The 25,656-nt window shown below is 38.0% G+C and overlaps 1 protein-coding gene across 2 annotated transcripts in view; it reads left to right on the top strand.

Moving 5' to 3' along the window:
* The window catches only part of LRRTM4 (leucine rich repeat transmembrane neuronal 4), an 868,928-nt gene that overhangs the window by 258,955 nt on the left and 584,317 nt on the right, over nucleotides 1-25,656 (top strand). Inside the window, exon 3 of one of the 2 annotated variants that reach the window (XM_078149236.1) lies at nucleotides 7,343-8,434. The exons of the other annotated variant lie outside the window; for it this stretch is intronic. Coding sequence (XP_078005362.1) covers nucleotides 7,343-7,363 — 21 coding nt within the window. The 3' untranslated portion in view covers nucleotides 7,364-8,434. Of the gene's footprint in view, nucleotides 1-7,342; nucleotides 8,435-25,656 lie in introns of those variants that run through there. 2 annotated transcript variants of the gene reach the window in all.

Below are 25,656 nucleotides of genomic sequence, written 5' to 3' on the forward strand. Positions count from 1 at the left end.
AGTTACACTAAAGTGGAACAGGCTAACGTGAGAGGTAGGGAGGTTTCATTGAAGGTCATAAATCTGGATACAAGACAACTTGGCCAATATGTTGTAGACAGGATTCTGGCTTATATGTGAGAAAGACAAATTGGACTCAAACCTGTTTTCTACATGTGTAGATCATATCCCTCTTGTGTAATCAGCTGTTTCTGGCCACCTACACAATTAAAACATGATAAGAGGGTATCTAGGCCACCCCTTGAGTTCCTTCCAGTTTAAGGATCTAAGTGTGTTTAAATGGAAAAGAGAAAACATAATGAATATACTGATGACTTGGTCTTCATATATTTTAAGAACTGTAATGTGCATGAAGGCAATACTCATTCCCCTTATCCTCCTGAAAAGATAGATTAATGGATAGGCATAACCAAGAAGCCGATCATGGCTTAATAGAAGAAGGAACTTCCAAATAGCCAGGGCCATGTAAAAGGGAGATAGGCTGTCTCCACAGGCAGTGGGTTCCTGTACAGGGGAGATCTTTAAAGATAAACTGGATGATTACTTGACAGGCTTGTTGAGGAGTCCTTGTTTTGGAATGGTCTGGACTGTATGGCTTCTGTGGCTCTTTCTCCTTCTGTGGTTGTGTTCAGAGACAGGAGTACTGATAGGCAGACAGTATTTTTCATTACAAAAACTTGTGTGTTTTAAAATAAAGGAAGGTCCCTCTGAGTCACCATTCCCATTTATTGTATGCACGATGGCACAATTTTGCCCGGGACAGCTATTCTACATCAACCTCCCTCACCCTAAGGAGACCATCTTCTCTACGCATTTATATTTTAAAATAATTCATCACCTCACTTATCATTTTGTTACAAGTAGAAGGTATCATCATGCTTCTATATGACCCTTTCTCTTTGAAGTTCTTAGAAGGATTTCTCTTTGATCAACAGTAAACCATCAGTTCTTTCAAACTTGCTACCCACTTGTTACTGTCTGAAGAAGACTTAGATGTGATTAAATAATAAACAGTGTCAGAGGGATATAGAGGAGGAAGTACTTTTGTTTTTCACTCTTCATTTTTTCTGAAAAATACTCAGAAGAATCAAGACGGTTGTGGTTATAACCTACAGAATACAGGACAGCCAGTCCCCAGAACCTAGAACCCTGGTGTGAACAAACAATCAAACAGATATTTCTTTGACTCTTCTTTGGTGAACTGGTTTAGAAAGTGAAACAAATTCACTTTTATAATGTTTAGTTGGCTTATTGATGGAGACCCGTCTAGCCAGCAAGAAGATGTAGGGTTAAGGCTTGCTTCTGACATGGACTATGGGGAAGCTTTGAACTCTGGAGTGCTGTTGAATCTAATAATTCAATCTAATGATTTAAGTCTAAGGATTTAAGTTACATATATGTTGGTATTCTGTATCAGTGAAGGACTATTTCATATTGGGAATTCATGAATCACCAATGAAATCTTAGGACTGAATCTCACCCCCAAAAAAGTAACAAAGAATAAAAAATAATGATAGTTTACATTCTTATAGCTGTTAGGTCTAAGTCAAGGTAGTTTTACATACTGGAAGGAGTGCTGGAAAGTGAGTGAGAGGAACTGTGTTCGAATACCGTGTCTTCCATTTAGACTATCTGTGTGGCCATCACAAGTCATTTCACTCTGCTGGCTCTCAAGTTACCTCACCTGTAAAAGCAAAGGGTCAGCCGCAGTGGCCTCTGAGGTCCCTTGCAGTGCATATCTATGAATCTAGAATTGCTTTAACGCTTATAAACCTTTCACATATATCCATACAACCACCATCTGAGGTATTACTGATGTAATTATCATTCTCATTTTATAAAGAAACTGAAGCTTGTGAAGGTTAAGTAACAGCTAAGCAATGTGAGGGGGCACCTAGTTTGTGCTGTGGATAGAACATTGAGAGCAGAATCAGAAAGTCTCATCTTCATGAGTTCAAATTCAGCCTCGGACACTTACTAGCTGTGTGACCTTGGACAAGTCACTTAACCCTGTGTGCCTCAGTTCCTCATCTATAAAATGAGCTGGAGAAGGAAATGGCAAAGCACTCCAGTATCCTTACCAAGAAAACCCCAAATGGGGTCATGAAGAGTCAGATGTGACTTAAAAATAAAAACAACAAATCAGTGTGAGAATCAGGATTTTTAATTCAATTAAATTTAACAAATATTTAAGAGGTTAATACTGTGTGATAGGTATTGTTTATTGTTGTTTGTCCTGTGTTCTCAAAGAGGACCATGACATCAGGAAGGTGAGGCCATGACCTGCAAATGAACTGGATCTGAGTGAGGAGGGCTGTGCAAAGTCACCAGGCTGTCCCGGAGCCACTCGGGTCGAGTGGTGAGATATTATAGAATAGGATGACTGAAGATGGCCCCATGATGGGAATTGCAAAGGTAAAGTCAAGAGAGTCTGATGATGAGGTTGCTTACCTTCTACTTTACAGACACAGTTTGCCCACGGATCAATAAATACAAAATGTTTTGACAAAGAAAAGAGCAAATGACTAGGGCTCTCCAGAAAGGCTTGTTCTAGTTGAGCATTGAGAAAATGTTTGGATTCAAAGAGTAGAGAAATATAGTGAGTCCATTCCATATATGAGAGGTAAATAGCCATCACCAAGGCCCAGGTGTTATTATTATAATCAATAGTTTACACATTCATTAGTATAATTAATATTTGGGTGTTAAATATTCACATAAGTTAATATTAGTACATTAAGCTATACCCAGAAAGGTAAGCCTGGGACTGACTAAGGAGGTCTATAAAATGCCTGGCTGAAGATTTTACATTTCATCTAAGAGGCAAAGGGAGCCTTTGAAGATATTTGAGCAGGGAAATATTCTGACTTAGGAATCGAATCCAGGGCTTTCTTAACTCCAATTGCAATGCTCCGTATGCCATTGTAAATACTGTCATAATATACATGGTATATATAGATAGGACTTTGAACATATTTAGTACATTAAGCAGCATAAAATGATTCCTTACAACATGAGTGATTTCCATTATTGCAAGTATTTATATTAATAATTATCCTAATTGTTCAGATAAAACACCTGAGCTTCAGAGGAGGATTGGGGTCTGTCTAGGACCACATGAGGCATTCTAAGTCCTTAAGTGTGGCCTTTTGACTGAATCCAATTTTACAGAACAAATAGCCACATACCTCCTTAAGGCCAAAGGTTTGCCCCCTGATCTAGGATCTCACAGCTAGGAGGCACAAAAATTGGGATTTGAACTCGATATCCTAACTCTGATGTTCTTTCCATCACACCCAACTGCTTCTCAATTGTGATGTTTTGGATTCTGTTAAAAACTCCTTTTCAATGCCTCTATGTATGAAATCAGTTCCCATTTTGAATTAAACTGTCAGTGTCCTTTTGGATTTTGAGTTGGCTCTCTGTGTCAGGGTTAGGTAAATGTCACAGTCACTTTCATGGCAATGCCTGACTGTCAACATTTAAAATCATATAATATTCATTCACTCTAGTGAGGCAGTGTGGTATGATGAAAAGAACACAGAATTTAGAGTCCGTTGTGAATACTTGCTCTGGAATTAGCCACCTATGTAATGTCAGACAAGTCACTCAACCTACATGGGCTCCAATTTCCACATCTGTAAAAATATATGAGCTGGACTAGATAACTCTGAAGTCTCTTTCTGCTCTATCTAAATTTTTGGATAATCACAATGCTGCTGTGGAGCAAGGCTCTCTGTTTAGGGGTACGGAAAGTGAATGATCATAACTTTTATTCCTAGTACTTCATATTTTGCTAAATACTTTCCTCCCTCACCTATGATTTTCTCAACTTGGATGTGGGTGTTATCATGCCTAATAGCTTTTTTTATGTACTTTCAGTGGATTGGAAGCTAAGAATGTAAATAAAGAGAAGCATTATATGTTCTGACCTCCAATAACTTATGTTTTACTAATTATGGAAATTATTGTAATTCTTATTTTACAGATGAGGAAGTTGAGGTTCATGACTTACCTGTGGTTACACAGTTATTGGGGTAGCAACATGGGATAATGTGGAGAGTGAAAGGCTCATCACCAGGAAGTCCTGTGTTTAAATCCTGCCTCAGACACTTGCTAGCCAGATCACTTTGACACGTCGCCTAACCTACCTGAGTCTTGGATTCTTCAGGGTCAAAATGAGAACATTTAATGCACAGCCATCATTAGGTCCTTTTGAGCTCTAAATCTCTAATCCCATGACCGCTAAGGTCCCTTTTGGGTTTTAATCTATGGTCCTGTGATCCTAAGTGTTGGCACGGGGAAGGTTGAACCAAGATTTTCCTAAGATAACACACAGCATTTCACATAATAAGTCAAGGGGCTTAAATTCCATCATTGAAAGCAGACTTTGTTGAAAAAATAATGACTATATAAGCTATCATGCTAGATACTGAAGGGATGTAGTGTGATCCAAATTCCAAGGAAGCTGATATTATTTCTAGCAAAAAGGAAAAAGGAAAAATAGCTGGATTATGTAGCATTCTAATTTGGCCTTGAAAGATGAGTAGAATTTAAATGGGATATAAAGGTAGATGCTATTTTGCTGTTTATATACATGTGTTGATGAAAATCCAAAGTAAATTACCTTGAAAATGATTTGATGATGAAATGAGATGTCTATACAGTGCTTTGAACATCTCTAAGCGTATATATACATGTCAGCTATCATTTCTGGCACTAGTTGTAGCAGTAGTGATGGACTTTTGTTGGTGAACTAGATTACAGATCAAGAGGCCTCACACACCCCTGAAACAGCGACCAAGGGACAAATCATTTAGGAGGAAAATGGTCATTCCTTTTATGTGCTTGCAAAGTACTTTTAGCTTCTCTGATAGACAGCATTATGTTACTGCCAATTACAGTGTTTTCTGTAAAGAACATCAGTTTTTGCAACATCTCTCATTTTCTGTTTAGATTTGAGCTGGTTCATTGTCCAGGTGCAGATTCAATTCTTTGCATTGACCTTAAAAGATTCAGGGAAATTATCTGTGTTTTGCCAATGACATGAACTAGCCAATCAAAGCAGATTTCAGTGGGCTGAGTTAACTCAAATGAATCTTCTTACTTCCTGCTCTAGTGTCAAAAAGCCTTGGATAAGATGCATGCATCTCTTATTTGTTTTCCCCTAAAGACACGACCATGAAAGTTTAGCTAAAGTTGCCACTATAACACGTGATGAAGAAAGAAAATTGCATTCTCTCAGTTAAAAATGAAATTGTCAATAATTCTCAGATAAATAATTATTGGCCCTTTAAAAATAGTCACCGGTAATTTTCCTAAGGGAAAGAGGAGCCAAAACTTAGATTTAAATTTTATGTTTCCATATTTATTCTTGATTTCTACTGATTACATTATTTTTCTAGTTTTTTTAACATTTGTTTTTTAAGATCATTGTCTCTCTTACCTACTTATCTACTGATACCTCCTTTACAAAAAAAAAAAAAAGGAAACGAAGAATGAAAAGAAAAGGGAAAATAAAAAAATAAACATTTAAATTTAAGCAAATTCAAATTTAACATTTTATATTTTTCATCCCAGTTAATCCAAATTCATAGTTCTCTACCTCTCCACTGAGATTAGTAAGGTTTGTATCATTATCAGTGCTGAAGTGAGACTGTGATTGCCCATCATGATTGTTTAAAGAACAGGGTTTCATTATTATTTCTCAGGGAATATGAACAATCCTGCCATTCGCTATTACTCACATTGAAATCATTTGCAGTCATTGGACAGGTTCCCCCAATTCTGCTTTCTCTACTCTTCCCCAGTTCATGAGAGATGACTACAGTTTGTCTGAATTCTTCGTGTTCATCAGTTCTCATACCGCAATGATACTCTGTTTGGACCGTAGTTGTTCTAATGTTCCCCATGGTTAATTCTTCAAATGCAACTCTTAGAAAATGATCGTCTGTAAGTTAGACAGGTCATCAAAAGCCTGAGAAAGGAGTCACATACACCACGTTGTCATCGTTGTTGTTGTTTTTCCTCTTTCAATTGTTCATCAAGTAGAAGCTGTACAGATTGGGGAGGGGGGAGGCAGAAAATAAGGAAAGCAAAGGAGTCAGGTTCTAGCTGTAAATACTATCATTGGTTATTAAAAGAAGGAATATTAGTTAACATCCCTTATTCTATTTCTAATCTCATAAGATGCAAGCCTTTTGCCCAAAAGGCACTTTGAAATGAATAATAGGGCTTCTTGTAGCTGTTCTGACATTTTTGTTATCAGCTCAAATCAGTCCAGAGCTGTCTTAACCCATCCCTTATAACACCAAAGTTTGGAACATGCACTAGAGACAATGGTTTATAATGACAATTTTTCAATCTCTTCAGACCCAGTCTTTGCTTTTTTTTTTTACTATTCTTTCCTTCTTCCCTACTTCTTTTCTTCTTTCTTCCCTTCCTCCCTCCCTCCTTACTTTCCTCCCTCTTTCCTGTTCCATCCTCCCGTCCTCTCTCTCTCTCTCTCTTTCTTCCTCTTCTTCCTTCTTCCCTTCCTCCCTTCCTTCTTCCTTCATTCTTTCTTTCTTTTTGTCTTTCTCCCTCCCTCCCTTTCTTTCCTTCTTTCCTTCCTTCCTTCCTTCCTTCCTTCCTTCCTTCCTTCCTTCCTTCCTTTTTTCTTCCTCCCTTCCTTCCTACCTTCATTCTTTCTTTCTTTTTGTCTTTCTTCCTGCCTCCCTCACTTTCCTTCCTTCCTTCCTTCCTTCCTTCCTTCCTTCCTTTCTTCCCTCCTTCCTTCCCTCCTTCCCTCCCTCCTTCCTTCCCTCCTTCCTTCCCTCCTTCCTTCCCTTCCTTCCTTCCCTCCTTCCTTCCTTCCTTCCTTCCCTCCTTCCTTCCCTCCTTCCTTCCCTCCTTCCTTCCCTCCTTCCTTCCTTCCTTCCTTCCTTCCTTCCTTCCTTCCTTCCTTCCTTCCTTCCTTCCTTCCTTCCTTCCTTCCTTCTTTCCTTTTTTTCTTCCTTCCTTCTAAAATTTGTAAAGTTATAACTTCTGTTTATTTGCAACACAAAATGAGTATGTCTGGGCTCCTTTCCAAAGAGGTTTATCTATTTGATTATCCTCCAAAGCTAGCCCCTTATATAGTGGTCCCCATTTAAGGAGGTGCACATAAATAATGAAGTTTTAATTATGTTTATTCCATTGTGATTTCAATAAACACCAAAAGGAAAAAATGGATTTTTATTAGCAATGACTATCTCCTTATAACCTCAAAGTATTAGAAAGCTCGAGGGAAAAGTGTTTGGACATGTTATTTTAGCTTAAATTTTGTTAAGTTACTAACCATATCTCTGCTGCTTTGCTCTAGTCTGGCACCAAAAAGAGGTGATTTGAGCACTTGATTGGGAATGAAGAAACTTCTAGGAGCATCACGACAGTCAGTCACCATCATTTGTTTCATCACCATCATCATCATGAACATTCACATACTGCATGAAGGTTGAGAAGACACCTTTCCAGTCCTACTAAGCAGATATTAAGAGCATAGACCTGAACCTAGAAGAACCATGAATGATGTGTAATCCCATTCCTTCATTTTAATCTGAAATGACTGATGTGTTTAAAAAAAAAAAGAAAAAGAAAGATTTCTTGGTGTAGGGAGTTCAATTATTAGGTTGTACATCTTACTGATGAGGAAGCTTAGAGACTTAGAGTTCTTCAATGGCTGATCTATTATTAGGAAAGGATTGTTGTTTACCCTTTTTTGGCTATCTGGTGAGGCAGTTGGGTTCAAATGACTTGCCCAAGGTCACACAGCAAGTGTCAAGTGTCTGGGGCTAGATTTGAACTCAGGTCTTCCTAACTCAAAGGCTGGAGCTCTATCCACTGCACCACCTAGCTGCCCCAACCCCTCCTTTTGGAAGAGGATCAATGACATCACAGGAGGATGTCTTGACACATTTAAATGAGGCATAGTTGCACCGTCATCAGTCTTACTCCCTCTTCCAGAACCATTGAAGTCTACTAGCAAGACAAGAGTCAGGAGGACTAACAATGACTCAGATGCAGTGGATGACCTTGGTGTCTTTGCTGTCTGACCAATCTCAAAGCACTCAGCAACTCCTGCTTCAGTTACTATCATGGCCATTGGAACAAATTGTCCTCCTCCACTCATTCCACCAGGGAAAATCTTCACATGCTTGGGCTAGACTCTACCCTAACTCACCAATGAGTTCATGGCCCATTGCTTACCCTGAACCTGGTTGAGCCCATCTGCTGAGAGAGTTTACCGGGATGTGACTGCTGTGCATGTGACAACTAGTGAAGGAAATAAGAAACAGGAAGGAGCTGGTTTCTTTTTGTCTGGATTCCTATAAATTAACAAAATACTAGCATATCATTGCTTAATAAGTATTTGTCGAATGGCTGATTGATTGATCAAAAAGGTCTAGCATTATAAGAAGAAAATACTTCATAAATTAAATAAATATGATAGAAAACAATACTTGAGTGTTGCTTTTTTTCTCTCTCTTTTATTCAATGAATCTTATAACCGAATTTCAAAGGTGACATTTTAAAGTCATGACTACAGTAACACTAATAAATATGCATTAAACAGCTATGTTTCAGGAACTGTGAAAATACTAAAGCCGTAGGGTCAAAACCAAATCAATCACACTCTCAAGGAATTTAAATTTACTGGGGGACAGAAAGCAAAATTAACATCATATTTTCAATGATATTTAATTAAAAATATATCACTTCAAATTAAGAGTTCATATTCCCCCAAAAAATGACTTTTGACTCATTGACAATTGTGTCATTCTATGGGGCAGCATGGCAGCTACGTGGCAAAATGGATGGAGTGCTGCCCTTCTGTTTTGTGGCTGCCCTTAACTTTAGAAAAGTTGTAAGTTCATTAACAAGGTCTTATTAAGTGTTTATTTTTACCCAGCACCAGTTGGCTAGGTGGTACAGTACATAGAGTGCTGAAGCCAGGAAAATTTTGTGTGGGAAATGACAACTAAGCTGAAATACAAATAAAGATAAAAAATGTCAGAGGTGGGTATGAAAAGGGAAGATTTACAGGGATACAGACTGACCTTTTAGAAAGTACGGCCCTACCTGGTGAGATGTTGAATCTCAGGAATAGCTAGTAGCCCGGTTCAACTGAAATGTACATTATGTGAAAGAACCATGAGATCTTAGAACATACAATCATAACACGATAAGGTCATAGATCATAGGATCATGAGACTTAAATTTTATTCAGGAAAGAGCATGTAAGCTATTGTTTCCAACCTCCTTCTGAGGCTTAGGAAACTAAAGCTCAGAAAAATCAAATGACTTGTCCAGGGTCACACAGCTAGTAAGTATTTGAGGCAGATTTCTGACACTGATCATTCTTACTCCAATTCTAGCATTCTATTCATTACACGACACTGCATCTCAAAGTTGTGCTGTTTTAAATGGAGGGTCTTATGAGATATTATTGAAAAGATGGTTTGAAGTCAGTGTTTGTTTTTTTTTAATCCAGACTGAGCAGATTATATTTAATCAAATTGAAATAGGGAGTCATTGATTATTTTTGAGTAAGGGAGAAGTATTGGAAGATCTGTGCGTAATTACTGTGCTGTTCCTCTTAAATCATGTCACATTTTAGCCTGTACATAGAATCTTTGTTCATTATTGTTTGCATGTTACCACTCTCCTGAGACTACAAGCACATCAAAAACAGGGGCGATGTTTTCTCTTTCTTCTTATTCCTAGCTCTTAGCATATAGTGTCTGGTATAAAATTGATGCCTGGTAAATGCTTCTTAACTTGCTTGACGTATTTGATAACTATATCAAGGATAGTTAGAGAGGGAAAAGATGGGAATTGAGGATGCTTAATTGGGAAATCATTACAACTATTCTGGCAAAAGCTGTAGGCAAGCAGGAATCATTTCACTTTTTTTTTGTGTCCACAGCACCTGGCACATAACAGCAGTGTAATAAAGGCTTTTTGCTTGACTGAAGGGCCATGGATGGAAGGGAAAGGATGAAAGGGATGTTGTGAGAGTTTAATTCAACAGGAGTTATAGGGTTATGGTGAGGTGGTAGAAGAAGAAAAGAGAAAAGTCAAGGAAGACTGCCTGCTTGCATCTCTCCATGGGTGACAGGAAGGATGATTTTGACCTCACCTAAGATTCAGAAATATAGGCAAGGACAGCTTTACCAAGAAATATCCTATATCAGAGGATTGTTTAAGAAACAGAGCAGTTCAGATGCAGGTAGCACATTAAGGTGTCCAATGTGTTTTCCATATGTTATTTCATTAGGCTTTCAACAATCTTTTGATTTCAGTGCTACAGCAATTATAAGACTGATTTTACAGATGAGGACATTGATATTGTGAGATTAGGCTTGTGTAAGGTCAAAATGTTATTAATGATATGAGATAGGATTTGATTTTTTGCTGCCTACTCCAAGTCCAGAGCGTTAGTCGTTGCACCATGATACTTCTCACAATATCACAAATATTCCAAGAATCTGGATAATACAGTATGTGTGCCCTCAAAATTGTATGGATTGAATTCCTATGTCCATGTATCCTCTTTCAGCATTTTATCAGAGTGCCTCAGACTGAGTAAGTACTTGATAACTGCTTTTGGAGGTGATACTTTACAGCTGCTTCCCTTCCTATCTTTCCAGTCTTCTTTTATTTTACTTCCTTCTACATATACTTTGGGACAATCGTATTGCCTGCTTCGCAATTCTTCACATGCTCTTCCCTCATCATGTCTGTGCATTGGTTGTCCTACATGCCTAGAATGTGATCCCTGGAATGTTCTACTGAAATCTCACTTTAGGGGGAGGGAGACTTTCCTAGTCTCCCCAGGGCTAGAGCCTTCCTCTTTCAGATTATCTTCAGTTTATTTTGTATTACTCTTGTATGCACATAGGTATTTGCCTTCTGTCATCCTGGTTAGAATGTAAGCTACTTGAGGTCTAAGTCAACTTCCTCCCAATGACCTTTTCTTTTTTCCCCTCATGGCTGAACAGCAAACCCACATCCTATCTCCATGTCTATGGGAACCCAGAATTCCTCTCACTTCTGATTTGAGCCTCACTACCTCATAAGTGGTTGTTAGATTCACCTGTGGGACAGAAACCAGGATGCTTCCCAAACATTCCTGAGCCTTGTAGGTGAACACTCACAACTTTTATACATTTCATCTCTCTAGGAACTGATCTCCTATTTGTGTTGTCATCCCCAAATAGAGGGTGAGCTCCATGAAAAGAAGGGCTATCATATTTAAAAAAAAATTTCTCTACATATCTTGGAATAATTCTTGAAATATAAGTGCTTAATAAATAACGAATGATTCATCTAAAGTCTCCATGAGAATCTTTAATAGTTATTTATCTTAACAGTTGTCAGAGGTCATGAAACCTGCAGACAGGGGAGAAAAAACACAATGCAGTCCCAGATACCATGCTTGTATCTACTGAGTGATTCTGTTCACCCAATTTCCCAGGATCCCAGCGTGGAAGATACTAAAATATAAATCCTGTGGATATTACCCTGAGCAGCCTCACTCAATTCTTTCCCAACGTCGTTTCAAGTTCCCTGTTGCCATAGCTGCTGCTAAGAAAATGCATTTTTCTAAAAGATTTATAAACAATGATTGCAATGATTTTAGCTCTTTGTGGTGAAACGCACTCTCCAATGCCTCTGAGAGGAATATAAATTCCAACACCAGGGAGCCATTCAGGTCACACTTGAGTCTTGTTACATGTCGGACAAGAATAGTGTCTCACTGGTGTCCATTAATGTATCCTATTCTGACCACTTGGAAGATAAATTTCATGTAGATAGATTCCAAAGACATAGAGAACAGTTTCTTCAAAATGTGGACTGGCTTCTTCTTACTCCTATGCCTTGGTAAACTGAGAAAAATTCTCACGGCATTGTGTCTGTGTTTGTACATGCATTCATTATGTCTGTATAAAAAAAAAAAAGGATAACATACACAAATCTATTTCAATCTATTCAAATAAGCCACAGATTCAACTCAATTCTATTGAACAAACATTTATTAATCACCTCCTAATTGCCAGCCACTGGGCTAGATATTGAGAAAAAGAACATAAACAATGAAACAGTCCTTTCCCTAAAGTATCATACAATCTGATGGGAGCTGGGGCATGAAATAGGCACAAAGACAATTTTAGTACAAGAAAAGTAGAGGAAACAGCCAATTACTTGGGAGGGTGTCACCTGAGTGATCACTGAATAATGAGAAAAATGTAAAGAAGTTAACAGCCAGGAATGTTTTCATAACAGATAAAGCAACTATAGTGGTTTTGATGCAACTATGAAGATACTCTCATTTGAAAGAAAAAACACAATGCAGTCCCAGAGACTGGGACTCACTCCATAAACTTTTCTGAACTTTGGCTAATTGTGCTTTTTCATTGCAGCTGTTATAAGATTTTGGCACTTTTTTCATTTGTCACACATTTTTCCTTTCTCTCCCTTCCTTTGCCCTCTCTCTTTCTCCTTCTTTATTTGTCTTTATTCCTTTCTTTTTTACTTCTTTTGTCTTTCCCTTCTTTGCTCCCCCCTTCTTTCCTATACTTCAATCTTCATACATCAGACAACAGTAGTATCTCACTAGTTCTATGCATATATCTTATATTCCCACTCAGAAGATGAATTCCATGTAAATATATCTGAAAACTATTGCTTCGAAACAGCATAGTAAGTTCTTGGGAGGTGGGGGAGAAAAAAGAATTTAAGGAAGCTTGAAGAAAATGAGGTTTTATTAATCTATCTAGTGTTAGGTGTAAGTTTCTTTATGCCATAAAACAACAGTGAAGAGACAAAAAAAAATGCAGTACAGTGTTGCTGTGAAGACAAAAAAAATGGTTGTTGTGCTCTTTTTTTTTTTTTTCCTTTGGTTTGTTTTCCCTAGGAAAGCCACTATAAATATTAGAATTCTGAACAGTGGAAAAGATGATCTGTACAAATGAAGTTCTCTTTCATCCAAGACTATACCAACTTCATTTTCATAAAAATCCAGTTGAACCTATATAATATGGGCATATTCACCAGAATAAAAAATGATTCATCACCCAAAAATGATTTTTTTTCCTTCCAGGGAAATTCTTGTCGTCAATAAGGGAATGATGAACTCTGATAGATATATTACATTACTGAGATGCACAATTATTCCAGAATTAGAAAATATGCCAAATGGAGATTGATTTCTGCAACATGACATTGTACCTTGCTATATGTCATGAAAAATTAAGAAATTTATCTGAGAGATGGAGATGTACATGCTTCAGTGCCCTGGGAGCTTAACTGATCATAAACCCCACTGAAAACTGGCAGGGTAAAATCAAAGATAGGCTTTGAAAAAAATGGCCTTTCTGTCAAAGGTATACTTAATGTACAAAGGAATATATGATTTCACGATAAACCATTAACTAATGTGTCAACAGATCTTGAAATTAATGACAAATCATGTAAAACATGCAATTGCAACAAAGAGGACATATTTTATATAAAATGTTTTATAAAATGTCAAAATTGTAAGGTTTATTGCATATCAATAAATACCATTATTTTACTTTGTCCCAGAAATTTTGCACATCATTATAGGATCTCAGGTCAATGAAACCACAGATCTTTTTAAGTACTGAAGTTCTATTTTACAAAAGGGAAAAATGAACTACTCTGCCAGTGGAAGAAAAATCTGTCTTGGTCTACCATCCTGAAACTTCAGTTTTATTAAAGGGCAGACAGTGTTTTAAACTGACATTTAAAAAAATATCAAATGAGTTGATAATTATTGCTTAAGATTTGGATCAATCATTGCATTAGAGAATAAATCCAAGTAGATCATTAATATTATATATGTAGTTTTTAAATAACCCCTTTGTACTATTTCTCAAAATTAATATCACACGAGATAATTTATAGTACCTATTTAATGTAGCGGTATTGACTGATTTGTATAATGTATATGTGCCAACACATCCTTCTTCTATTAGGTTTTATTTATATGAATGAAGTTGAGGTGCTGGACACGTAGGTCATTTCTCAAGCTAAACTGCCAAGCATTGAAACCCTACTGCAGAGAGAACAACTCCAATGAGCTGGCCATGTTGTTTGAATGCCAAATGTATGTTTACCTAAAAGACTATTTTATGGAGAACCCATGCAAGGCAAGTGCTTACATGGTGGTCAAAATAAGTGACACAAGGATAATCTCAAGGTGTCTCTGAAGAACTTTGGAATTGACTATGTGAAACGGGAGACACTGACACAAGAATGCTCAGCGTGGTGTGACCACATCAAAGAAGGTGCTGTGCTCTTTTAGCAAAACAGAATTGCAGTGGCTCCAAAAAAATGTGAGATGAAGAAACTTAGAGCCATCTCCACTCCAAATATTCATATGGAGTATTTGTGCTTGACCTGTGGTAGAACCTTTCAAGCTCCTGTTGGTTAGATCAGCCACAGTCGGACATGTTGTACCCTGACTCCAGCACAATGATGTCATTTTGGTCCTCTTCTAGCACAAAGGACAACAACTAACCATGAAGAGCACCAGCTTGGTGCAATTAACTGAGAACCGACCTTGAAGTCAGAAAGTCCTGGGTTTAAATTCTGCCTTTGACACATCCTAGGCATTTCACCCTGAGCAAGGCATTTGTCCTCTCACTGTCCCAGGCAGTTCCTCAAAACTACAAGTGGCATATCTTCATGTGAAAATGAATTTTCTGCACTTTAAAAAGTCATATATGCAAACCTACCTACAAAACACACAGACACACACACACACACACACATACACACACATACACACACACACACATGCACGCAGAGAGAGAGAGAGAGAGAGAGAGAGAGAGAATTAAGTGGAAACCATGATGCCATTACACCTGGAAAATAGCTTAGATCTTTATGTGTCTAAGTGAATTGATGTGACTGAAATATTTGTTCTACCCCATTACTCTGGGAGCACCCTCTAAAGCTTTTCAAATGGCCAGAAACATAGGGAGGACTAGTTCCTGAGATAGCAAGGCTGTCAACTCTCCATGGCTAATTAGACAAGCCAAATGTCTGGGTGACATCCAGTTCAGCCAAAGCCCATTGAAACATACCAACAGATATCTGCATAATTATTCAGGTGGATCAGTTTATTGGTTGTTCTGCCATGCAACTCTGTAGGCTGCTTCCTAGAAGTTTCATTGTTTTTGGAAATGTTTGATCAAAATGATTCTTCCCCTCACATATACTGAAAAGGAAAAATGAGCAGAATCTCACTGGGGCAGAATCTCTTTGATCAGTTTCTGAAGATGAAATGAACACTGCCAGGAGGGGGAGCCATTTAGAACACTTTCTATTGAAAGAGAAGAAGGATCATGAGATTAAATTAGTTTTCCTCGATTGTTCAATTACTGTTGTTAGAAAAATCTGAAACAAAAATCTACTGCAGGGGTAAATGAAAGAAAGCCTTTATTACACAAGAAGCAGGCATGTTGCCCCCAAGTAGCGTGTGAGTGCTGGTACACTGGTAGAATCAACTTTTAATGGTTAGTAAGATCCTTGCCCCAGCCACGTGAGCCTGGGATTGAACCGCCCATCCCATGTTCCTCCATGTTCCTTCTCGTCATGTTATTTCATGTGTCTGATATTCAAAAATGGTGGCTATCTCTGCCCTCGAGGCGTGTCACTTAATATTTAATCAGCTTATTAAGGACAGTAGAGAAGAGCCTTTGCCCTGTCCTTGACCCCAATGGGTTGCAACTGGCTTAGGGCTCTTTCTTAAGGAACTGATTGTTTGCAGAATGTTTGGGGCACTTTCCGATTGGCTGAGGGACTATCCACAAGATCTTAGGAATCCTTCTCAGGATCCCCTTGTTCCATCGTGGAAGCCTAATTTCTAATCCTTTCTCACAATGTTGTTCAATAAACTTTTATTACACATGTCGTGTATTACTGTGTAAGGGTTGCTTCATGAGATTGAGTATGATGTAATGGAGAGAAGAAAGACATGGAATTCAGGAAAACCCGAATTCCAATTCTGAAACTGACACATATTTAGCAGTGTGAAAAAGACAAGTCAATCAATATTTCTCTCAGTTTCCTATACAATTCCCCAAGACTATAAGTTACAGGCCAAGTTACTCACTTGGTCTGCATTCACAAAAACAAAATGTCATTGTCCTCAAAAACTTACTATATGTGAATGGGCACAACATGGATTGATGAGAAAATGCTAGATATTTGTGGGTTGGGAGAGTGAGATACAGAGTAAGAGACAAAGAGACAGAGAGATAGAATGAGAGACAGAAAGGCACAGAGATAGAAAAAGAAGGAACTATACACCATATACCAAAAAAAAGTCAAAATGGGTACATGATTTAGATATAAAGGCTGATACTATAAACAAACTGGGAGAGCAAGGAATGTTTTACTTATGAGATTTATGGAGAACAGAATAATTTATGACCAAACAAGAGATAGAGAACATCATGAAATACGAAATGATAATTTTGATTACATTAAATTGAAAATTTTTGCACAAAGCCAACACAACCAAAATTAGGAGGGAAGCAGAAAACTGGGAAAGAATTTTTACAACCATTGTCTCTGATAAGGGCCTCATTTCTAAAATATGTAGAAAAATGAATCAAATTTATAAGAATTCCCCAATTGATATGAATCAAATTTATAAAAATTTATAAGAATTCCCCAATTGATAAATACTCAAAGGATATGAACAGGCAGTTTTCAGATGAAGAAAGTAAAGCTATCTATAGTCATATAAAAAAATGCTCTAAATTACTGTTGATTATAAAAATGCAAATCAAAGCAACTCTGAGGTACCACATCACACCTATCAGATTGGCTAACACGACAAAGAAGGAAAATTATAAATGTTGGAGAAGAGGGAACTTTGGAACACTAATGCATTGTTGGTGGAGTTGTGAACTGATCCAACCATTTTGGAGAGCAATTTGGAGCTATGTCCAAAGGGCTATCAAAATATGCATACCTTTTTATCTAGCAACAGCATTTCTAGGGCTGTATCCCAAAGAGATCATACAAATGGGAAAAGGACCAACATGCACAAAAATATTTATAGCACCTCTTTTTGTAGTGGCAAAGAATTGGAAATTGAGGGGATGCCCATCAATCAGGGAATGGCTGACTAAGTTGTGGTATATGAACATAATGGAATACTATTGTGCTATAAGAAATGATGAGCAAGCAGACTTTTGAAAACCCTGGAAAGACTTGTATGGACAGATGCTGAATGAAGTGAGCAGAACCAGGAGAATGTCATACACTGTAAAAGCCACGTCGTGTGATAACTAGCTTTGATAGACTTAGCTCTTCTCAGCAATGCAAGGATCTAAGGCATCTCTAAAGGTCTCATGACAGAAAATGCTATCCACATCTAGAGAACAAACTATAAAGTTTGAATACAGATCGAAGCATACTATTGGCTCTTTTTTTTCTTCTGTTTATTTCTTCTTTCTTGTGGTTCCTCATATTGTTTCTATTTCTTCTTTACAACACGAGTAATGTGAAAATATGTTTAAGAGGAATATATATGTAGAACCTATGTCAGATTGAACACCATCTAGGGGAGGGAGGTGGGAAGGGAGGGGAAGAACATTTAAAACTCAAAAGCTTATGGAAATGATTGTTGAAAACTCAAAATAAATTAATTGATAAAAAAAGAAAAGAAAAGGAGAAAACTAGTACTTTGGCAGAATCAAGAAAAGATTCATGTAGGAAATGATACTTAGATTAAGTCTAAAAGGAATTTGGAATTTGTAAGCAGTAGGGCAATTGTTTTCCTGTCAGGGGTGGAGTAGAAATAGGAGATTGAAGTTTTTGCGAAAACAATACAGGCAAGAGGTGAGGAGCCTTGAAGTAGAATGATGGCCCTGTGAGTGGAATGAAGGGGATAGATGAGAGAAATGATGGAGACTTAGATCAATTAGATGTGGCAGCTGGTTGGCTGTGGGGAAATCAGGAAGGAAGAGGGAAGACTGTTTTCTGGCCCTGAGTGTGCTAACATAGTTGAGGGAGAAAGAGTTTTAGAAAGAGGTAATGGTAATAGCACGCTTTAATTTCCTTGCATTTATTTGATCTTGTGCAATGACAATCATTCCTAGGCCATAGAGAATTTCGTGTACTTGCCATCATTCTAATTGGGCTTAGAGATATCGACCAACATTGAACCGTACACAACACAATCTCTTGGCTTTATAGATGACAGAATCTTGTCTCAGTGCCTTGGACGATTTATGGAACTTCTTTGCATCTCAGGTCTTTCATCTGTTAAAAAAAATGAGGTGGGAGAAAAGTAGATTTCTCCAGCTGTAGATGCAAATATATATGTACCTCATTTCTGAGGGGGAAAAAAAGGCAGAAGCAGGAAGAAATGTGTAAAGATAGATGATGGTTATGGCTCAGTTCTGCCCACACTTGAGGCTTATTTCATTTGACCTTTTGCTTAAGTATCTGGGAACCATGGAAAGCTAGGCACCACACCAGAAATAAGTAATTTTGCTCTGATGATTATCAGCCAGACAAGATCGCTAAACAGCTCCAGCCTCAGCTCTCAGCAATGGGTGCTCTCTTTAATTCTTTAGCACTTGTAAGAAGGTGTTTGATCTGTATATTAAATTTCCCTTTCCCTAGTTTCTCTTTCCCATCTTTGTCTCTGCTGGTGCTTTCTGCATGGATTGCCTGTCTAACAGTTCAGTCATTCTCAGTCACATCCAACTCTTCATGACCCCATTTGGATTTTCTTGGTAAAGAAACTCAAGTGGTTTGTCATTTCCTTCAGGGTGAAGTGACTTGCTCAGTGTCACATAGCTAGAACATGTCTGAGGCTACATTTGAACTCAGAAAGATGCCTGTTTAGATGCCTGTACCTAGCTTTGGAGGACTGTTTAGAGTATTAAAATGCTGCTTAGCTTAAGCCCTATATTCCCTGATTTCTTGGGCAACTCCTAACCTCTTGAGATGCTCCATCTCTTAAGCAAGCAGCATGGAGAAGAAGGAAAGATGCTCCATCACTTAAGCGAGGCTAATCAGCCCTGCAGACAGGCTACGTGACTTCGGACAAGATGCTCTGTTTGTCAGTGGCGTGGAGAGAAGACACAGGCATGGAAATGGGAAACAACGTCGTGAAGAACAAATGCTCAGAAAGGTAATGGAAGCACACATCCAAAGTGAGTAGCAGGCATTTGAACCCTGGTCCTTGGATTCAAAAACCAGTCCTCTTTCAACTATGTGTGCTGTTTCTTCAGTTTGCCCATCTCTGCATAGTTGTCCTAGGGTGGGTTTCAAGACTCCCAGAAGGTAAATATTGAACCAGGTGATCTGGAGACATGGCCAATAAGTTCCAATTAATTCCCTAGTGAGAAGCATGTTTTATTTCTAGGAGCAGGAAAGGAGGAAGAAGATCAGTTAATCACCAGCAGCACCACGTTTCCAAAATCAATCTGGCCCGAATGCATCAAGGAGCAATCCTGACATGGCCCCTCATTTTAGCTAGGTTTTAGGAAGAGACCCTACACAGATAAGATGCCCTATTTAAAATTCATGTCAGGAGTGTAAGTCATCAGACACATGTCACTAACTTTATGTTTAATCATTTCACACAGCAAGGCAGTCAGCAGGGAAACTGGTCTATGCTGGCTCATTGGGCATTCCCTTCTCTGATTCTTGCTACCTCTGATGTTTCTGTCATTTTGTTTGTATATATCCCTCAGAAGACTCACCTGGGCCAAAACCCATCTCTCTCCCCTTCTCATGTACCTGTCAGAGGGGAGAGGGACATTCTTGAAGCACTCCATATCAGTCTAGATTTGCCCACAGTGTCTTATATCTTTCCTCTTCTCTCCCCTCAGGTAGTTACCACCACAGGTTGGGCTTTCATGATCAGAGGCTTGAGAAATTATCATGGCCACCTAACTGAGAACCCTACGTCCTTTAAATGAATTTTCCACCAAGCTACCAAAGTGATATACCTAAAGCACAACTCTAAACCGCATCACTCCTGTGCTCAAAAAGCTTCGGTGGCTCCTGATTGTCTCTTAAATAAAATGCCCACTCCTCTGTTAAAGTAGTTTGCCATTTGGTTCTAATCTCCTTTTCCAGCCATGTTACGTGACTCCCTTCACACATTCTCTGTTTCAGTTTATGTACTCCTCTTGCAAAACATTTCTCCTTCCATTAGTCTGTCTACTCCATTACAGGCTGCCCTCCAGTCTTTGAATATATTCCCTCATCGCCTTGGCCTCTTAGTACCCCTTTGTGGACATTCAGTCCCGTCTGACTCTTTGTGACCCCCTGGACCGTGGACCATAGTACGTACACCAGGCCCTTCTATCCTTTTCTATCTCCCAAAGTCTAAGTGCATATTCATTGCTACTATGACACTATCTATACATCTCAAGCTCTGCCATCCCCTTCTCCTCTTGCCTTCAATCCTTCCCAACATCTGGGTCTTTTCCAATGAGTCTTGTTTTCTCATTATGTGTCCAAAGTATCTAAGCTTCAGCTTCAATATATGTCCTTCCAAAGTAGAGTCTCAATTCATTTCTTCAAATATTGACTGATTTGATCTCCTTGATGTCCAAGGGATTCTCAAAAGACTTCTCCAGCACCACAGTTTAAAAGTGTTGATTCTTTAGCATTCAGATTTCCTTATAGTCCAACTCTTATAGTCATACATTGATACTGGAAAAAACCATAGCTTTGTAAACCTTGATCAACAACATAATTTCTCTACTTTATGGTTTGCTGTCCAGATTTGCTACAGCCTTCCTTCCAAGGGTCAAATGTCTTTTAATTTCATGAATGCAGTCGCCATCTGCAGTGATTTTTGAGTCCACGAATATGAAATCTGACACTGTTTTCCATTTCTTCTCCTTCTATTTGCCAGGAAGTGATGGAACCAATGACTATGATCTTGTATTTTTTTTTTTTGTGTTAAGCATCCCTATCTCTCTTCAAAACAACTCAATTATAACTTCTTACAGAAGGCTTTCAGTTGCTAGAATTTCCCCTCTCAGTTTTATCACAGATATTTGTTATTTACGTGTGTTTATGCACTTCCATATTTCACCCTTGTCCACATATATGTTCCCATAACAGAGTAGAAAACCTCTGAAGACAGCATTTCTTTGTTGCTATTGTTGTTATTTCCTTTTTCTGTGAGTAGTAGCTAGTGCAATGCATGGACCGTAAGAAAATTTGGGTGAATACTTGTTGATTTATTGATTGACTCCTGTTTAATTCTGTGTTTTCAACTGAGAATTCCAACCATAGTCATAGTTAAGGTTCTTTTCTTTCTCCTTACATCCTTAGTGTTCTGCACATATTAATTGATTTAATAAATGTTATTGACTTGAATTAATATGGCAGGAATTTGGAGTTTACCTTAAAAAAATTCAGACAGTACCTTTCTTCCTGGGCTTCTAACCATTCATGATATTGACCTATCAAGTAAGTCTATGTTGTTAAGTGAAAGTAGCCATACTCCAATACCACCCTCCTATCATTTCCTCAACTGTAAAAAAAAAAAAAAAAAAAAAAAGGAGAAAGAATATCAACTTTCAGAGTTGTGTCAGGAGAAAAAAATTAAATAATATCTGCAAAATGCTTTACAGATTTTTAAAGAATTAGATAAATTCTAGTAGTTGTATTTTTTTTCAGTGCTAACATCTAGTAAAAACCAGGAGCTTATCAGTACTCTCTAGGCAGGGCATGGTCAGACCAATTACTACTCTTCACTTATTCTAAGTTCTAGTCAAAGTAGGCCTCATACCATCCCTTGCCCACAACATTCGTCTCCAGTCTTTTTTTTTTTTAATTTTGGCACAAACTGTCCCTCATCCCTTTAATATTCTGAAAGCTAGAAAACCCCTATTTCCGTTGAAGGCTCAGTTTAAAAGTCACCTCCTATAAAAACTCTTTCTATATTCCTAAATCATTTGTGCTTCCCTGCAAAAATTGTATTGTATTTACTTTGAATGTATTTTATATTTGGCTATTTTTTATGTGTTTACCTTGATAGAATATAAGCAAAAGTGGGGGAAAGTGATTGACTCTGTTTGTCCATGAGCTGACCCTAGCTTGGTGTAGGAATCATGTAAGCTACGGAGGAGAATTTGGCTAAGGAGTAATTTCTCTTCATCTTTCTGGAAGTACAAGGAGGCACTTCCTACAAGAATATGCCTGCTTCTGCCCACAGGGCTTGGCTTTAAATATTACCATCTTTCAGGTCGCATTTCTCATCTCCTCTCTCTTCATAGAGTGGTAATCTTGCCTCTGGCATAGTAGATCGTATTAGCCACACCTAGCCATGAAAGAGGGCCCTTAGCTATCCGGTTTCAGCTCTGAGAAATTTATCAATTATACTAGTTAATGATAAAATCTTAATTTCTGAGGCCTCTGTCTATATGGAAATCTTCATCATGTAGCTAGAAGTACAACTCTTCAATCTTAAATATATTTCTGTAGTTTTTGTTTTAGTTAATCACCAACTTCTACTAATTCCCCTTTAGTTGCAAAGATTCACAAACTCCAATAACACAATTAAAAGAGAATTTTATCTTTATCTGGAGAGATCTCTTATTGGTACTAATTAAAACAAAATAAATAGTATAAGTACAGTTTTGAAGAGGAAAATCTTTGGAACGGAAAATCAGAGATTCACTCAGGTGAGGAGAGAGACAGACAGACAGAGACGAACAGGGAGAGAGACACAGAGAGAAACAGAAAGGAAAAAAAAAGAGAGACAATGAGATATAGAGAGACAGAAATACAAAGAGAGGAGCAGAGACAGAGCGATAAATAGAATCAGAGACTGATGGACAGAAAGGAAATAGAGTGAGAGGTGGATGTATCCAACTCCTCTTTGTTCCACTTCAACAAAAAGTTCTAACCTCCCAGGCTGGCATTGCTCCACTCGGTCCAAAGTACATACATAATAAAGTCTGCCTTCTCTTCCCAGGCTGGGGAAAGGCTATAATTCCCATAATGACTGATACCTAGATACCCTGGTGTCTAGTGGCAGCTTGATAAATGTTTGTTGGTTAATTAATTAAGTAAGCTCTAATAGAACAGAATAATAATAGTAAAAGTTGACATTTTTGTAGCTCTATTAGTTTTGCAGGAGGTTTTACATACAGTATCTCATTTAATCCCTACATCAAACCTGTGATGTTGGCATTCTAGGTATCTTTGTATTTTAATCTCAGCAACAGTGATGCATACAGGAGAGAAAGGGGACCTCAGAGTTAGGAAGACCTCCTCACACCTCCTGGCTGTTTAACCTTGGGCAAGATATGCAACTTCTGAATGCTCTGGGTGGTGCTCTATGTTGCACAGAAGTGCCAACTGGTGTTGGTACAGAGGGCATTTCATCCTCTGGGAGTTCCCTATATTAATAAAATCAAAGCTTTCACGCTCTATTCATATCTTAATGATGGTGAAAACATGGCTCACAAAGATTAAATAAGTTACCTTCTTATAGCTATACCAATAAGAATGAGTATCACCAAGAAAGTTCAAACAGATTTCTACTGACTCTAATCACTCCATTGTTGTTTCTGCTACACTGTGCTCAGAAACTAGGAGGAAGATTACATTTATGGGAGGAGGTGAAGAAAGTATCACATTTTCTTATCAGAAGAAGTATATAATTGAAATGGAAAACAAATCTTAGTTCTAGAGAATATAAAATGTCCCTCCTAACTATAGAAGCAGAGTGGGATATGGCATATATTATCACATGTGTTTCATTCTTGGTCAGATATGTTTAACTTTTTATAATTGTTAAAAGGAAAAATTCAGTGTTAGAAGGGGAGAAAGATTGGGAAAAGACTTGGATGGAATAAAAACAGAAAAGGTACCAAGTGAAAAATGAGAAGTTGAGAAGTAAAACAAAAACAAAAGAAAAAAACAAACAAAGAAAAAACAGCATGGCTTAGTGTAAGTACCTTGGAAATTGAGTCATGAAGACCTGGGTGCAAATCCTCCCTCCTATTTGACCATGGGCAAATTACTTAACTTCTCTAAGCATAAGGTTTCTTTTCTGTAAAAGAGAGATTCTGATGTCTACGGTATCTGCATCAACTAGGAAAAAAAAACCAGAACTAATTTTGTGATGAAGGTGAGGATGACAATGATACATTGGGCTAAATCCCCCCGCCGCCTGTTAATCTTTGAAGTTGAATCAACATAACTCACCCCTATACTTTCATCTCTGCCTCAGATGGACTTGTGGGTCAGTAAAAAGTCCTTAGACATAAACATAAAGGATCATTAGCCTCCCCATAAAGTAAGCCTTTTGACTGCATTACCACCTTTTACATTAATTCTGGTCAACTCAGGACCAGCATTTATTAAGCACTTACTATGTGTCATGTACTGTGCTAAGTGCTAGTTATACAAAAAAGGCAAAAGACAGTCCTTGGTTTCAAGGAAGTCACAGTCTAATAGAAGAGCCTATATGCAAGGAACTGTGTATATTGAACACATATGTGTATATGTAGATAAACATGAATACATATGTGCATATATGCATATTCAAATATGTGTGTGCCTGTTCCTGTGAACGTGTGTGTGTGTGTGTGTGTGTGTGTGTGTGTGTGTGTGTGTGTACTGGGAGTAATTTGAAGGGAAAACACTCTCATTAAGAGAAATTCAGAAATAAATGCTCTCTTCTAGAAGGTGGAATTTTAGCTCACATTTGAAGGAATGGAAAAGTACTCAGGACAGAGCCTTGAGGCAAACTCATGGTAGTGTCTGACTGTCTCTGTATCTGTCTCTGTCTGTCTTTCTGTCTTTCTCTGACTATCTCTGACTGTCTTTCTGTCTGTTTCTGTCTCTCTGTGCCTCAGTGTCTCTCTCTGTTTGTCTCTGTCTCTCTGTCTCTGTCTCTGTCTCTGTCTCTCTCTCTCTTTCTGCCTGTGTGTGGGTATGTGTGCCTCCCTGCTTTTCCTTCACTCCCTCCCTTAACTTCTCCATCTCCATTGCTGGCAGCTTGGTGACACAAAGGATGAAATGTTAGACCTGAATTAAGGAATATCTCATTTTAAATCCAGTCTTAGGAACTTGCTAGATCTTTGGCCATGGGCAAATTATTAAACCTTCCTCTGTCATTGTTTTCTCATCTGTGAAATGGAATAATAATACTAACAATAATCCCCTTCTAGAGTTGTTGTGAGGATTATATGAGATAATGTTTGTAAAGTTCTTTGCAAACCTTAAAGTGCTACACAGTGCTACCAAAAGTCTTAGTGTGGTTTTAAGCTACTAAAAATTGAAACTGCATTAAGACTTTTGGGTTACCCTGTATAAATGGTGTCTCTGTCTCTCTCATCTATCTTTATCATCACTATCTCTCTTGCTTTTCTGTCTCTGTTATGTACCTTCAACAGAATCACTAATCCTTACCCTAAACCAAAACCCTACCTTTCCATCAAAGGACACATTTAGGCCTTATAACAAATCTATAAAGCAGCCAGAAATCATGATGATCATCAGCTCCATTTTATAGATAAGCAAACTGAGTCTCCCAGAGGCAAAGTCACTTACCCAAAGTCACAGCTAGTTCAGTGTAAAGGAAAAAGAAGAATGGAGAAA

This window comes from Phascolarctos cinereus, unplaced genomic scaffold, assembly GCF_003287225.1.
Source record: "Phascolarctos cinereus isolate Bilbo 61053 unplaced genomic scaffold, phaCin_HiC Scaffold_2;HRSCAF=192, whole genome shotgun sequence".
NCBI classification, from domain to species: Eukaryota; Metazoa; Chordata; class Mammalia; order Diprotodontia; family Phascolarctidae; genus Phascolarctos; species Phascolarctos cinereus.